Source organism: Urocitellus parryii, chromosome 1 (assembly GCF_045843805.1).
Source record: "Urocitellus parryii isolate mUroPar1 chromosome 1, mUroPar1.hap1, whole genome shotgun sequence".
Lineage (NCBI taxonomy): Eukaryota > Metazoa > Chordata > Mammalia > Rodentia > Sciuridae > Urocitellus > Urocitellus parryii.
This window is the reverse complement of record NC_135531.1, coordinates 274,774,765-274,791,322: the sequence shown is the minus strand read 5'-3', so window position 1 is coordinate 274,791,322 and position 16,558 is coordinate 274,774,765. Positions and strand designations below refer to the sequence as shown.

General features: G+C 40.8%; 1 protein-coding gene across 1 annotated transcript in view; it reads left to right on the top strand.

The window, feature by feature from the left end:
- The window catches only part of Dner (delta/notch like EGF repeat containing), a 297,502-nt gene that overhangs the window by 225,711 nt on the left and 55,233 nt on the right, over nucleotides 1-16,558 (top strand). The window contains exon 8 of the mRNA XM_026396251.2: nucleotides 8,332-8,556. Within this exon, the coding sequence (XP_026252036.2) occupies nucleotides 8,332-8,556 (225 nt within the window). The remainder of the gene's footprint in view (nucleotides 1-8,331; nucleotides 8,557-16,558) is intronic.

The window sequence follows — 16,558 nt, the reverse complement described above, 5'->3', positions numbered from 1 at the left end:
TATGTAATTTTGTATAACAATGAGGGTCTCCTTCCATTTCCATGCAATTTCCCTTTTCTCTCCCATTCCCTCCCACCTCATGTCTTTGTTTAATGTTAATCTTTTCCTCCAGCTCTTCCTCCCTGTTCTGTTCTTAGTTGCTCTCATTATATCAAAGAAGACATTTGGCATTTGTTTTTCAGGGATTGGCTAGCTTCACTTAGCATAATCAGCTCTAGTGCCATCCATTTCCCTGCAAATGCCATGATTTTGTCATTTTTTAGTGCTGCGTAGTACTCCATTGTGTATAAATGCCACATTTTCTTTCATCCATTCATCTGTTGAAGGGCATCTAGGTTGCTTCCACAGTCTAGCTATTGTGAATTGTGCTGCTATGAACATCGATGTGGCAGTATCCCTGTAGTGCGTTCTTTTAAGGTCCTCAGGGAATAGTCCAAGAAGAGCAAAAGCTGGGTCAAATGGTGGTTCCATTCCCAGCTTTCCCAGGAATCTCCATACTGCTTTCCAAATTGGCCGCACCAGTTTGCAGTCCCACCAGCAATGTACAAGAGTACCCTTTTCCCCACATCCTTGCCAGCACTTGTTGTTGGACTTCCTAATGGCTGCCAATCTTACTGGAGTGAGATGGTATCTTAGGGTGGTTTTGATTTGCATTTCTCTGACTGCTAGAGATGGTGAGCATTTTTTCATGTACTTGTTGATTGATTGTATGTCCTACTCTGAGAAGTGTCTGTTCAGGTCCTTGGCCCATTTGTTGATTGGGTTATTTGTTATCTTATTGTTTAATTTTTTGAATTCTTTGTATACTCTGGATAGTAGGGCTCTATCTGAAGTGTGAGGAGTAAAACTTTGTTCCCATGATGTAGGCTCCCTATTTACCTCTCTTATTGTTTCTCTTGCTGAGAAAAATCTTTTTAGTTTAAGTAAGTCCCATTTGTTGATTCTTGTTATTAACTCTTGTGCTATGGGTGTCCTATTAAGGAATTTGGAGCCCGACCCCACAATATGTAGATCGGAGCCAACTTTTTCTTCTATCAGATGCAGAGTCTCTGACTTGATATCAAGCTCCTTGATCCATTTTGAGTTAACTTTTGTGCATGGCGAGAGGGGGGGATTCAGTTTCATTTTGTTGCATATGGATTTCCAGTTTTCCCAGCACCATTTGTTGAAGATGCTATCCTTCCTCCATTGCATGCTTTTAGCCCCTTTATCAAATATAAGATAGTTGTAACTTTGTGGATTAGTCTCTGTGTCCTCTATTCTGTACCATTGGTCCACCTGCCTGTTTTGGTACCAGTACCATGCTGTTTTTGTTAGTATTGCTCTGTAATATAGTTTAAAATCTGGTATCGCTATACTGCCTGATTCACACTTCCTGCTTAGAGTTGCTTTTGCTATTCTGGGTCTTTTATTTTTCCATATGAATTTCGTGATTGCTTTACCTATTTCTACAAGAAATGCCGTTGGGATTTTGATTGGCATTGCATTAAAACTATAGAGAATTTTTGGTAATATCGCCATTTTGATGATGTTAGTTCTGCCTATCCATGAACAGGGTATATTTTTCCATCTTCTAAGAACTTCTACTTCTCTCTTTAGGGTTCTGAGTTTTCATTGTATAAATCTTTCACTTCTTTTATTAGGTTGATTCCCAAGTATTTTATTTTATTTTTTTGAGGATATTGTGAATGGAGTGTTTTTCCTCATTTCCGTTTCAGAAGTTTTGTCGCTGATATACAGAAATGCATTTGATTTATGCATGTTGATTTTATATCCTGCCACTTTGCTGAATTCATTTATTAGTTCTCGTAGTTTCTTTGTAGACCCTTTTAGGTCTTCTAGGTATAGAATCATGTTGTCCGCAAATAGTGATAATTTAAGTTCTTCTTTTCCTATTTTTATGCCTTTAATTTCTTTCGTCTGTCTAATTGCTCTGGCCAGTGTTTCGAGAACTATGTTGAACAGAAGTGGTGAGAGAGGGCATCCCTGTCTTGTTCCAGATTTTAGAGGGAATGCCTTCAATTTTTCTCCATTCAGAATGATGCTAGCCTGAGGCTTAGCATAGATAGCTTTTACAATGTTGAAGTTAGTTCCTGTTATCCCTAGTTTTTCTAATGTTTTCAACATAAAGGGATGCTATACTTTGTTGAATGCTTTTTCTGCATCTATCGAGATGATCATATGGTTCTTGTCTTTAAGTCTATTGATGTGGTGAATAACATTTATTGATTTCTGTATATTGAACCAGCCTTGCATCCCAGGGATGAATCCTACTTGATCATGGTGCACAATTTTTTTGATGTGTTTTTGTATCCAATTCGCCAGAATTTTATTGAGGATTTTTGCATCTAGGTTCATTAGAGATATTGGCCTGTAGTTTTCTTTCTTTGAGGTGTCTTTGTCTGGTTTCGGAATCAGGGTGATGTTGGCCTCATAGAATGAATTTGGCAGAGCTCCCTCTTTTTCTGTTTCCTGAAATAACTTGAAAAGTATTGGTATTAATTCTTCTTTAAAGGTTTTGTAAAACTCCACTGTATACCCATCCGGTCCTGGGGTTTTCTTGGTTGGTAGTCTTTTGATTGCTTCTTCTATTTCATCCATTGATATTGGTCTGTTTAAATTGTGTGTATCCTCCTGACTCAATCTGGGCAAATCATATGACTTAAGAAATTTATCGATGTCTTCACTAACTTCTATTTTATTGGAATATAGGTTTTCAAAATAATTCCTAATTATCTTCTGTATTTCTGTAGTATCTGTTGTGATGTTGCCTTTTTCATCCCGTATGTTAGTAATTTGAGTTCTCTCTCTTCTTCTCTTCGTTAGCATGGCTAAAGGTCTGTGGATCTTATTTATTTTTTCGAAGAACCAACTTTTAGTTTTGTCAATTTTTTCAATAGTTTCTTTTGTTTCCATTTCGTGGATTTCTGCTCTGATTTTAATTATTTCTTGCCTTCTGCTACATTTGCTGTTGTTTTGCTCTTCCTTTTCTAGGGCTTTGAGATGAAGTGTGAGCTCATTGATTTGTTGGTTTTTCCTTTTTTTGAGGAATGATCTTCAGGCAATGAATTTCCCTCTTAAAACTGCTTTCATTATGTCCCATAGATTCCGATATGTTGTGTCTGTATTTTCATTTATCTCTAAGAATTCCTTGATTTCCTCCTTTATGTCTTCTGTAACCCATTGGTCATTCAGTAACATATTGTTCATTTTCCATGTGATGAAGGATTTTTCCTTCCTTCTTTTATCATTGATTTCCAGTTTCAATCCATTATGATCAGATAAAATGCATGGTATTATCTAAACCCCTTTATATTTACTGAGGGTTGCCATATGGCGTATTATATGGTCTATTTTTGAGAAGGATCCATGTGCTGCTGAGAAAAAAGTATATCCACTTGATGATGGTTGATATATTCTATATATGTCAGTTAAGTCTAGGTTATTGATTGTGGTATTGAGTTCTATAGTTTCTTTATTCAACTTTTGTTTGGAGGATCTGTCCAATGGTGAGAGAGGTGTGTTGAAGTCACCCATAATTATTGTGTTGCGGTCTATTTGATTCTTGAACTTGAGGAGAATTTGTTTTATGAACATCGCAGCACTATTATTTGGTGCATAAATATTGATACTTGTTATGTCTTGTTGGTGAATGGTTCCTTTTAACAGTATATAATGTCCTTCCTAATCCCTTTTGATTAACTTAGTCTTGAAGTCGATTTTATTCGATATGAGGATGGCCATCCCTGCTTGCTTACAAAGACCGTGTGCGTGGTATATTTTTTCCCAACCTTTCACCTTCAGCCTGTGTATGTCTTTTCCAATCAGATGTGTCTCCTGGAGGCAGCATATTGTTGGATTTGTTTTTTTTTTAATCCATGTTACCCACCTATGTTGCTTTATTGGAGAGTTTAAGCCATTAATGTTTAGAGTTACTATTGATATATGGTTTGTATTTCCAGCCATGTTTGATTATTTATCTTTTTTTTAAAATTTAGTTTGTTTCTCCATGATTAGCTTCTTTGTCTTTACTGAGGCATTTCCCACTGATGGTTTTAGTTATTGTTTTTCATTTCTTCCTTGTGTAGTGTTTTGATCAAGATGCTTTGCAATGCTGGTTTTCTGGCTGCAAATTCTTTTAACTTTTGTTTATCATGAAAGATTTTTATTTCGTTGTCATACCTGAAGCTTAACAAAGTTCTTGGTTGGCATCCATTGTCTTTCAGTGTTTGAAATACGTTGTTCCAGGATCTTCTCCCTTTCAGCATCTGTGATAAAAAATCAATTGTTAATCTTATTGGTTTACCCCTGAATGTAATCTGCCTCCTTTCTCTTGTAGCTTTTAATATTTTCTCTTTGTTCTGTATATTGGATATCTTCATAAATTGTGTCTTGGCATTGGTCTGCTGTGATTTTGTATGCTCGGTGTCCTGTATGCATCTACAATTTGTAAATCCATTTCCTTTTTTATTTCTGGAAAGTTTTCTATAATTATTTCATTCAGCAGGTTGCTCATTCCCTTGGTTTGAACCTCTATATCTTCCTCTATCCTGATGACTCTTAAGTTTGGTTTTTTTATGTTATCCCATATCTCCTGGATGTTTTTCTCATGATTTTTTACCAGCCTTTCTGAGTTGTCTAGACTCTTTTCAAGATGATATATTTTGTCTTCATTATCTGACGTTCTGGTTTCTACTTGCTCCGCTCTGTTAGTGATACTCTCATTTGAGGTTTTAATTTGGTTTATAGTTTCCTTCATTTCTAGAATTATTGTTTTTTTTTATAATCTCTATCTCCTGATAAAGATGCTTAACTTCTTCTTTTATCTGTTTATGTAATTCATTTTCAATGTGTTCTTTCACTGTTTGAATTTGCTGTCTCATATCCTCTTTAAGGTTCCATTCCATCTGTCTAAGGTATTCCTTGAGTTCTTTATATGACCATTTTTCTGATGCCTATAGGTCCTCCTGAATATTTAGGCTGTCCTGCATTGTTTGTACTCCTTTTCTTCCTTGCTTTTTCATGGTGCTCATGTTATTTCTTGTTCTGTTTGACTGCTGAGTTACTGTTTATCCTATAAATTTATTTGATGCTTGGGAGGAAAGGTATTAGAAGGGGAAGGGAAGAAGTCACTAAAGAGAATGAGAGTAAGCAGGTAGAATTCAAGGAAGGGGGAATAAGGGAATTGAAAAGAAATGAAAAGACAAAAGAAAAAAAATAGAAAATAAAAAATAAAAAAATAAAAAGTAAAATTAAACAAATCATAAAAAAATTAAAAAACAACAAAAAATGAAAATGAAAAAAAAAAACCCAAATTAAAAAAAAATAATTAATAAATGCAGTCTTAGAGTTTGATTAACTTCTCTTCCAGTAGGTGGCGCTGTGCCCTCCAGGCCAAGTTTTTCCTGTCAATACGCGGAACCAATCACTGTGCAGCAGCTCCTCCTCCCAGACTGGGCGGGTCTCCAATCCTGAGTGCCGAGGGCCTCCTCTTGTGTCTAGTCACTTCCCCACTTTTCCTCTAACCACGCCCCTCTCACTGGTGCCGCTCACCACAATACTGGCTACACGCCAGGTCTGCTGCTCCCGGGAACCCTGTTATCATGCACGACTGGGCACACTCTCCCTGTCTGCCATTCCCTCAGACCCTAAGTTTGTGGAGCTCGGGGCTGAGAACCCCCAGTGAATTTGCTTGCCCTCCGGTAGCCACGCCCCCGGTAGCTGGTGCAAGAGACCTCAGGTGTCAGCACTGGTGGGAGCAGTAGCTGGGAGTTCCATGCCGCGGGTCCCGCACCACTCCTGATTCCCTTGGTCTGGCTATTGTGCTCACGGGAGAGCTGGGAGGGGCCCTTAAGGTTTCCCCGATGTGTGGAGAGAGAAGGCTAGGGGGTTACACGCCTGTCACTGCTGGTTTCAATGAAGTTATCTCCTCCTCCGCAGTCTGGTGACGTCAGTTCTCTGCCATGGTGGTATCCCATGCAAATGGTGACAGTTCGTTCCCTTTGCCGGGTGACCAATGCAAGGGGTGCGTCCTGACTGTCTCTCCCAAGCCCCGTTTCATTCCTGTGGCCACTGCCTATGAAGGCTTGGTTGGCATTCACCTCCGTAGGTTCAGAAGGGCCGACCAATTGTTTCAGGGGGATCGTTTAGTGCTGAGTCACAGCTGTTTGTCTGCGAGAATCAGGCGAATGGGAGCTTGAATTCAGCCGATCCGGGCTCGGTGTGTATTCTGAGAGGCCCAGACTGTTTGCCCCAGATCCACGTCAGCTCAGCATTGCCTAGTGATCCTGAGCAAACAGCATTTAGACAGTTTATGACTCCCTATGCCCGCGCAGCTGAAGAGGTTAGAGACTTGATCTCTCTGCACCCGCTGCCATGTTCAGCAAGTTTGTTATTGATATATAAAAATGCTGTTGACTTTCACATGTTGATTTTGCTTGCTGCAACCTGGAGTTGTTTTGTCAGTTCTCATAGCCTTTAAGTGGAAATTCCCCCCTTTACTTTTTCTTAGATAATAAGATAAAAACTTATGTTCCTATCCAACTGAACATAAATTTTGTGTTAACTTGGTCATTTTTTCCTCAAAACTTATTTCTTCATATTAAGGAGAAAAAAAACAGGTTTAATTACCTTCAGTGTTGTACACAATTAGAAAATGGAAACATGACTCTGATACATTTTCTAGACACAGATAAGAAGATCTAATTTTATTTTGTTCTAAGATGAAGAGATTTGGGATATTGTCCTGATTTGAAAACAGCATGTCACATAGTGACGATAACATATAGTGCTGTTGTTTATTGATAAGCATTCAGGTGTCTTCAATGAGAATAAAATGGAATACATCTCAGGAAGGAGAGAATTATATTTCACTCCTTGTTCATTCTCACTGTGGAGAATTCAAATATTTTTAAAACCCATTGTATGGTACATTTTAAGTATTATTCCTAAAATTTAAAGGCTGTCATGAACTCTACCCAATGTTGAATAGCCTTGTATTTGAAATTTTTTTCTATTTCTATGTAGAGTACTATCAAGTTGAATATGCCAAATATGAATAGTGCTTCAGATAATTAAATCTGAAAGCTATTTTTGTTTGTTTTATATATTTGCTATGTCCTTAACAATAACTATAAAAATGGTCAATTTTGCTAAGGAGATGGGAGCACAGGTGCATCAGTATAAACTTAATACAAGTATACGTGAGCAAATTTATTTAACTCTTCTTTCTACGATTTAAATTACCTTCATTTAATTTTCAGATTACTCTTAAAGTATTAGAAGAAGTATAGGTTTTATCCAAAGCATTGTTCACTGCCCATAGAAATACAGATGCACATATGTATGTATACATCATGTTTAATGAGAAAAATACCCAAAGAAAACAAAATAAAAATTCCCTACACAATTACCAAATTTAAAATTGAAACAGCTTTCCATAATTTTTACACACTGTAAACTACATTCATGTTAAGTGTGTAAGTTCCATACCATAAACTCATCCTCTCAAAGCCTATAATTCAGTGTTGGGCAGTCATCTCCACCCTTCAGTTGACAATGTCTCCTTCTGTCCCAATAGATCACCCCTGCCCATGGCCGTTGGTCCCACATCAGCCACAGCATTTGTCCATCTGCTTTCTGCATTGAAGGGTCCTTCTTCTGGACATGCTGTGTAAAGGGAACATTCTTTGTCACCTTTCATGTCTGGCTCCTTCCCCTGGATGTCACAGCACCTGTGGGTGCTGGTGACTTTTTATTCCCTGAATTGCTCTGCGTTGTACGGACATGCAGTACCATTTTCGTGGGTTTCAATAGCCAACTTGTAAAAAAAAAAAAAGTATGTATTGAATAAACCAAATCAAGGTCAAAGGGATAGGAATAGGAGATTTTTTTAGTGCTTGTTATTTTATATGGTTTTAATTTTTGAAATTCAGGATCCTGTCTTATCTGTTAAAGCAAAGTGAAGAATGTGTATAAACAAGACAGAAAAGCCTTACACTGATCCAAATCCTGCCTTCCTTTAGAGAATCAGCATCAATTTATTTTAAGCATTATTCAAGAATATATATGCACACATACACACATGCATGTAAATATACACATGCACACAGACATGTGGGCATCAAAGCAGACATATGTTTTATATTACAACAAAAAGAGAATTGTGGAGCTTAGTATTTTAACACAGAAAGCAAAGCTAAGAAAAGCAAAGGGATTAATGAGCTAATCCACTCACAATGAAGAAAAGGGAAAATCTGTGGACTCCATTTGTTGGTTGTTATGTGCAAACTTGTTTTCATTTCTTAAAGGCCCCTCTGCGTTGTCTTGCAGGATACTTGGGATCTGCTTGTGAAGAGAAGGTGGACCCTTGTGCCTCGTCGCCGTGCCAGAACAATGGCACCTGCTACGCAGACGGGGTGCACTTCACCTGCAGCTGCAGCCCAGGCTTCACGGGGTCCACCTGTGCCCAGCTCGTTGACTTCTGTGCCCTCAGCCCGTGTGCCCACGGCACGTGCCGCAGTGTGGGCACCAGCTACAAATGTCTCTGTGACCCAGGTTGGTGCCGCCCATAGACCACCCACCTCTTCTTTCCTCAATCTCAAAAGACTGTTCATTTTTCTTTTGCATCTGAGTAAATGTCATCCCCCAGGATGTAAATAGAAATGAATTCTACTCAATTATGGCACACTGTAGACTGCATTAGGCAGGGCTTTAAAAATATCTTTTCCCCTTTTCATGACTGTTGCATGACCGATTCACATTCATTTCAGAAAACTTAGAATATTCACGAAAGCACCAATGGAGAAAATTAAAAGGCTTCATCTTATAACAGGGCAATTATTTTTAACAATTGCCTATAGGCCATTCCAGAGCTTTTAGTGTATGGTTTACCTTTTACTGTTGTGTGCTTAAATGGACAGAATAGGCTTTCCTATTTTAGTGTGTGCATGAAAAGTGAAATGTGCCATCTATTAAAATTCTTACTCTGGGCATAGTCTGCTACCCTCTGACTTCCTGTATAAACATTCAGAAGCTTTACCTTTTATTGTATGAATGTCTTTTTCATTTGTAATACCAATTTTTAATCATGGAAGTTTTGATACTCGGAAATCAGAGTGATTACTAGTTGCAATTTGTGTCTTTCCAACCTTCTGGTGTGGTCTGAAAAGAATTCATGGATTGCCCTTTCTTCTTTCTCATTTCCATTCTGCCCACGTCTCCATTCTTGTATGAACTAGCTTTTTAGAATGCTTCACACACACACCCCTGACCAGGCAGCATGGCTGGTTTTGTTTGATTTGAGCTCTGCCATGTGCCTGGGATGCCTCACTGGGAAACCTCTATGGCTGAGATTTCTTCTTCCGGGTTCCAGCCATCCCCCAGGATATTACTTTTGCAGTTCTACACCATGAGACAGTCCTGCACTGAAAATGACCTTTCGGTAAACAGAGGGCACATGCAATGGCATCCTGTCAGATGATGTATCGTCCTGGATCCTAGCTGTTTTAGCTTGTGCAGGGAACTACTCTGATGTCCAGACAGTGACGGACTCGCCACTCCTCAGCATGTATCCCCTCCTTAAGTGACACATTACTGTATTCATTTTCCTTGCATGTGTCTCTCTTCCTTCAGGGGTGGAGGAAGTGTGCTTTCTTTTAACAGCTTTTGGCTCAACAAAAATGGTCTCAAACCACCCCCGAGTGATAATCTTTTTGCATTCTGAGCTGGGTGAGTCACGTCTTTGGTCCTTTCAGGGTCACATTTTCACGGAGTTTTGGAGGTCCAGTCATGCACCTGTGGTCACACACCGAGTGGGGAGCTGAGCCCAGATTCCAACCCAGGGGCTCCTCATGGTATGGCCCAGTGCCTGGCCCAGCACCTCCAAAGGGCACACTCACACTCATGAGTCAATTAAAGGAGGTAGTTGGAAATGCAGCTGAGCATTTGAAGGGTTTTGAAAAGCTTTTTTTTTTCCCCCCATAGATTCCTAATTCTCTGATTTGCTAAGCAATTGACATTTTGCCAAGTTCCTCTTTCCTCTCTGGTCTGAATTACAGAGGAGGGGCTATTTAATCGGCTTGGTAACAGTGTTAGGATTCTCCAGCGAAACAGGAGGGAGAGAGAGAGAGATTTATTTTAAGTAACTGGCTCATGCAATTGTGGGGACTGGCAAGTCCAGCATCCGTAGGGGAAGCTGGCAGGCTGGAAACCAGGAGGCTTTCTGCGTTGTGTGTTGGGGCTGAATTCCTTCCTCTTTGAGAAACCTGTCTTTGCTCGTAAGGCCTTCCAGCGTTTGGATGGGGCCCACCTGCATGTGGAGGGTCAGTGGCTCTACCCAAAGTCTACCAATTTAAATGTTAAGGCTACCTTTAAAAGCCTTCATAGCAACGTCTGGATTTGCATGAGAGCAGATACCTGGGTACCACCGTCTGCCAAGTTGACACAGGAAGTTCACTATCCAGTACCTTTTGGGTTTCTCCTAAACCTCAGAGGAAAGAAGTTTCTTCCGTTCTACTTATGACACAAGGGTATTTTTCCAGATTCACGCCATCTTCTCCTGTCTGAGTTGGTGGAGAGGGGAACCCGTCCCCTGAGAGCCCAGTGTTCATCCGTGTGGATCAGGGCATGTGCAGTGGAGCCGAGGCTGAGGACAGGGATAGTGTCCGCCTGTGCCCTTCCCCACAGGAAGGCAGAGCATGGGATGGTTCTGTGTTTGCCGACTAAACAAGCTGCAGTTGTGCTGGGGAGAAGGGCGCCTCGTCATGGCGGGACTCAGGGGTCGCTGCTCCTGCACGGCACTGGAGTTGTCATAACATGTGGGGTGAATCCCCTCAGCAGCAATCGGAGGTGAAATCCTCCTGTCAGGAACTTCCTCTGTACTTCATGACCTGTCCCCTGAGAGTTCTGACTCCCCCCATGACGTCCCACAAAGAAGAACCAAATATGACAAGGCTGAGAAACAACTTCAGTTTCTCCTCCTCTTCTCCTCTCTCATCCTTCCTTAGCCAAAGTCTATATGTCTAGTTGCTTTATTTTTAAAACCTTAAATTGAGTGCGGTTAAGATAAATGGTGCTCCTTAATAATACCAAGTAGAGTTTTCCAGCTTCTGTGAGGGGTGTCCCTGGCCCTAAATGAAAAAACGAACACAACATTGCTGAGTGTTCCTCTTTGCACCTGGGAGAGGTACCTGAGAGTGGAAGAGATCCTGCCTGTCTGATCCCCACTGACTGACTAAATAGCAAATTTGCAGGGCATCTCTGGACCTCAGCTTCCTCCTCAGTTGGAAAGAAGAGAAGGGCTGTGTTTGAGAGCATTAAATGAGAGTCACGTAGCCCCTTCCCTGGCACGCAGTAGAAAAAGCTCTTCATTCTCCTTTCTTTCCATGCATCCAGATTCCAGCAGCGTTCTTCAAGCCAGAATGGCAAAAGAGCTCCTGTTTAAGTTCCACTTTCCCCTCCCTCTGTTCTCTGCTAAAACATCATCCCTGTCCATTTGGAGCATTTAACTTGGAAATTGCCTGTGGCCCAGCCATATCCCTAAGCAGCCCTGAAAAGCCTGGAGAGACGGGTATCCATTCTCTGAGATTCTCATGTGTCAGGCAGCCTTGGGAGACAGAATTGCTTTCAGAGAGGATGCTTCCTCAGATTGTTAGGTGACTTTGTATGAAATAAAAAAAGGCATTTTAGCATCTGGCGAGAATTTACATTTTAAGAGGTGAACATGACAAGTCTGTGAATGTGAAACTTCTCGTCTTAATCTTTTGGAGCATGTAATTGCTTTACTACTAGTTTGCATAATAGAAGAATTTCATGAGAATGGGTGAAATTGGGCATCGAGCTGCAGAGCAGGAGCCTGATCATCTTAATCGAGAGCAAACGGATCCCATTTCATAAATGGCAGCAGATTGAAATCATGTCATGTTGATAATTAGTTCCCATCTGAAAAAAAATACCATTTTGATGATTGCAAATCAAATTCGTCAGGTGCTTTATTTTAAAGCCTCATTTTTAGCTTATCAGACCAGGCATTTCTGATGGGGTTTAATATTAAATAATAAAATGTCAGCACTGAGAAATCACTGAAATGTTATCTTCCAGTGACAGTGTTAAGTGATGGGCCATTCTCTTAAAAAAAAAAATTGCAAATTGAAATCTGAAGACTGGAGAAAATGAGACCTAGAGCTGCTGCAAACATTAGGTGTTTGCAGGGGCAGGCCATTGTCCCTGCACATGGGCACCATGGAGTTTCATGTGTCCTCCATAGCATCTGAAGATGACCATTTGGAGGATAAGCATTATAGATGACCATGGCAGGAAGTAGACTTTGTAGGAAGGGACATGGTTTGCCTGAGCTCACTGGGCCTGGCCCCTGACTAATCCACCTGAGCTTTACAGGTAGTGGCTTAACCACACTATATAAAGTGTTTAGGATACTTAAGAATTTAAGGTATTAAATTCTTAAGTTATTTAAGGTACAAAGCATAAGAATATATCAACTTTTATTTTCGTGAATAATGCCTTTGATGCCCGTCAATTCAACCGCAGCTGGATTCCTGGACTGGACCCAGGGCAGTTGCTGATCACCATCCTTGCCAATTCTTCTTGACCAAGGGGTTGATATTAAATCACATTGTCCAGATACACAAGATACTGTAAAATAAAGGATGTTTAGGTTTCTTCCAAATGAAGTGGTTTCTTTTCTACAGGATGGTACGGGAATTTCAGATGCTATTTCTTTCTGTTGGTGAGATTTGCCTTACCCGTGGGCAGGGCTTCTGGTCTGTGTGGCCCCTAAGACACAGCTGGTGTTGCTTCCTCCTCTTATGTGCAGACTTGGAAATATTAACACTCTGATAGTATTTTCTGGAAACAGAATTAAAGACTCAGTGATCAGGATTTTAGTAGCAATTGAGTAACAATAAAGAAACTAGCATACCCACAGAGCTCTGAAGACACAGCTCTCTGATGAGTGCCTAGATGTATTTAGATTCCTTGGAAAGTATAGTGGACAACTTCATCTGTAACTCACCTTGATCTGGCTCACCAAGATGAAGACAAATACGGCCTCCTGATCTGCATATCACCTTGAGAGTGGCTTGTATAGAACATACCATCTCTTTCCCCCAGGTCCGAGTCCTGCTTCATACCCTTCCTTGTCTTATCCTCCAAAATATGATGCCTACCTTCACCATCTGGATCCCCCCAGGAAATCCTCTTTACCTCGATCTATCAATTTCCAGGGAGGTTTGCTTTAGTTTTTATAATCTACCTCAGAAAGAGTTCACCTCTCTATGTGGATATCATGATGACTGAAAGAACTGAGAAGGAGAAGGGCAGCCACTAACATTGGGAGCTTGTTTGACACTTACAGGCCTGAAGTTGTTAGGGGCTGGTTCAGAGTATCTCCTGTGGAACTGAAGGACATAGACCGCCTCCTAGATCACCAGTATTGGACATAATCACTCGGAGGCCCTGACAAAGTGAGACAAAACAAGACCACTTCATAATTTCGTCTAAGACAAAGATCACCATGTAACCCATAAACTCTAAACATTTCTCCTTTTTTTTTTTTTTGTATCCAGTGAATTGGTCACTGTTTCATTACCAACTATGGCACCAGCCTTGTCTGGCCAGATACCCCCAAACATAGAATTGCTCCTGCATTCGGACAGCATCCACTTTGGCATGAATCCTCCCTAAATCGCCCAGATGGAGTTTGAATTCTATCATAAATCCTATCTAACATTTTCTGGCTGAGCTATTCCATAGTTCCTCATTGTGTCATTCAACTTGATCAATTCCAAGTGTGTCTATGGTAGCATTTTGTTGAAGGGCATGGACAAAACTTAATTGATTACAATGCTCTAATTACTGAGGTAGGCAATTGGTTGAATTTCCATATCGACATCATTTCAACCGGAGTTTCTAATCAATTAGACATTGAGATCCAGTTGGCTGCAGGACAAGATGCTTTAGATGCTGTAATGAGTAGTAAGTCTGAAATGCTCGTTAGGGCAGACTGAGGAGCAATGTAGATGCTAAGGAGTTTGGACAGTGAACACTTGGAGAATTTTTTTTAGAGGGTATGTGTGAAGAGATATGTGTTTTAGATCATTCTCCTGGTTTTTGGTATATAGCACAGTCAAGAAGAGTCTAGAAGACAGGAACTTTTGGCAAGTTTTGCGCAGTGGGCATTGAAAGGATGGTTCAGACACTTAGGTGAGGAAGCGATCATAAGAGTTTCATTGTGAGAAGGAAACAAAGGTGCGAATGGAATCAGTGGGTGCCTAAAGCTTTTTCTTGGGTAACTCGGAAAACATGCAAAAGGATCCTTTTGATAATAATAAAAAAGACTCTTTTTATTCTCTTGGGTACAGCAGGCCAAGTGAGGCCGATGCTGCACCACACAGTTGGGCTAGGACTTGGGGATGAGGTGAAACCAGGGAAATAAGAATGGACTTCCTGTGGACTGGGTGCTACAGAAAGTCATGGCAGCTGTTAAGAGAGAAGAAGGTGAGAGAACCCACCCAGACACAGTCATCCGATCCTTGGCAAAGTAGCTGAGAACGTACACTCGAGAAAGGACAAGCTTTCCAACAAGTGGTGCTGGGAAAACTGGATATTCATATGCAGAAACAATGAAAATCGGTCACTATGTTTCACCCTGGACAGAGATCAGCTCAAAATGGATCAAAGACCTCGTGATTAGACCAGGATCTATGCTACTTCTAGAAGAAAATGTAGGGTCCACACTCAGCTTATAGGCCCAGGTAATGACTTTCTCAATAAGACCCCTAAAACTCAGAGAGTAATGACAGAAATTAATAAATGGGATTGTATCAAATTGAAAAGCTTCTGCACAGACAAAGAAACAAGACTGTGAAGAGAGAACCTACAGAATGGGAGACATTTTTTTTCTAGCTACTCTTTTAGCAGAGGATTCATATCCAGAATATATAAAGAACTCAAAAAACTTAACGTCAAAAAATCCCCAAAGTAATAAATGGGTAAATGAACTAAATAGACACTTCTCAAAAGAAGAAATACAAATGGCCAATAAATATACAAAAAAAATGGTCAATATCGTTAGCAATTTGGGAAATACAAATCAAACTGCACTAAAATTTCATTTCACTCTAGTCAGGATGGCAGCCATCAAGAATATCCACAAGAATAAGTACTGAAGAGGATGCAAAGAAAAAGGAACACTTTTACATTGTTGGTGGAACTATAAATTAGTACAATCACCTCTGGAAATCAATATGGAGGTTCCTCAAAAGTCTAGGAATGGAACCACCATATGACCCAGCTATACCACTCCTCAGTATTTGTCCTAAAGAATTAAGATCGGCATACTATAGTGATATAGTATGCTATATCATGTTTATAGCAGCACAATTCCCAATAGCCAAACTATGGAACCAGCCTAGGTGCCTATCAATAGATAAATGAATAAAGAAAATGTAGTATGTATACATAATGGAGTTTTATTCAGCCACAAAGAAGAATTAAATTATGTCATTTGCAAAAGAAAAATAGTTGGAATTTGAGAACATTATATTAATTGAAATAATCCAAACTCAGAAAGTCAAGGATCATATGTTTTCTCTTATACGTAGAAACTAAAGAGGAAAAAGGAAAAGAAAGGTGGGGGTAGGGGAAACCTCATGACAATCAAAGGGAGAAGCATAGAGAAAATGGATGAGGGGGAGGGAAATGGGAAAACACTGGGGAATGACACTGGCCGAGCTGCGATGTCGTATGTGTTCATGTACAAATACATAACAAAGAATCCCGCCATTATGTATCAGTGTCACGCTCCCATAAAAATATGGGAAAAGAGATAGCTGAAGGTGAGCGTATGAGAGAAAGGGGGGAATTGGGGAGACCGTTGGAGAGCTCTGCAGTGGAGGTCGAGAAGCCCTTGTCGACGTGGGTGGGAGGGTCACAGAGAGAGGGGAGGGCAGGGCCTGGGCACCAGTGTGTGCTGGGGAGGATGGGAAGGCGCTTCTGGGTGAGCAGCTCGCCCTGTGGGGGCTTCCAAACCACAGTCATTCGTATCTGTGACCTCTGACGACTTCCTTAGGCTAACAGCCTGAGGGACTCACCCAAGGACACTGGTGAGGAGTCAAGGGAGACCACCTGGAGGAGCATGTGGGATTTTATGAGATTCCCTGTGTTAACAAGCTACTCCAAGGCCCCTTTCTGACCTCGTTGGAATGGCTGATCCCTATGTATGGAAGTGTTCATGAACTGGCCTTTACTTAAAAGGGATTCTGCCCTCACCGCTCCCCAGCTTCCCCTCAAAATTCAAATCATTCACGACTCACTCTTGGCTGGACTAATGTTGAAAAGGCGTGAGATCTACCTGCCAAAAATAGGAGTCAGCGTTGCCTGTGAGGACAGCAGAAGTCACCTCCCATCGTCTCCCCTGGAATGGAAGCTGGAAATGGCAGCTGGTGACAGGTGATGTTGCTGACCAGTGCTTGTCCGGGACGGCTCTATCTGCCAACATGGGATTCCAGGAAATTCTCATCAAGCCTGTGGCCCTGGAGGC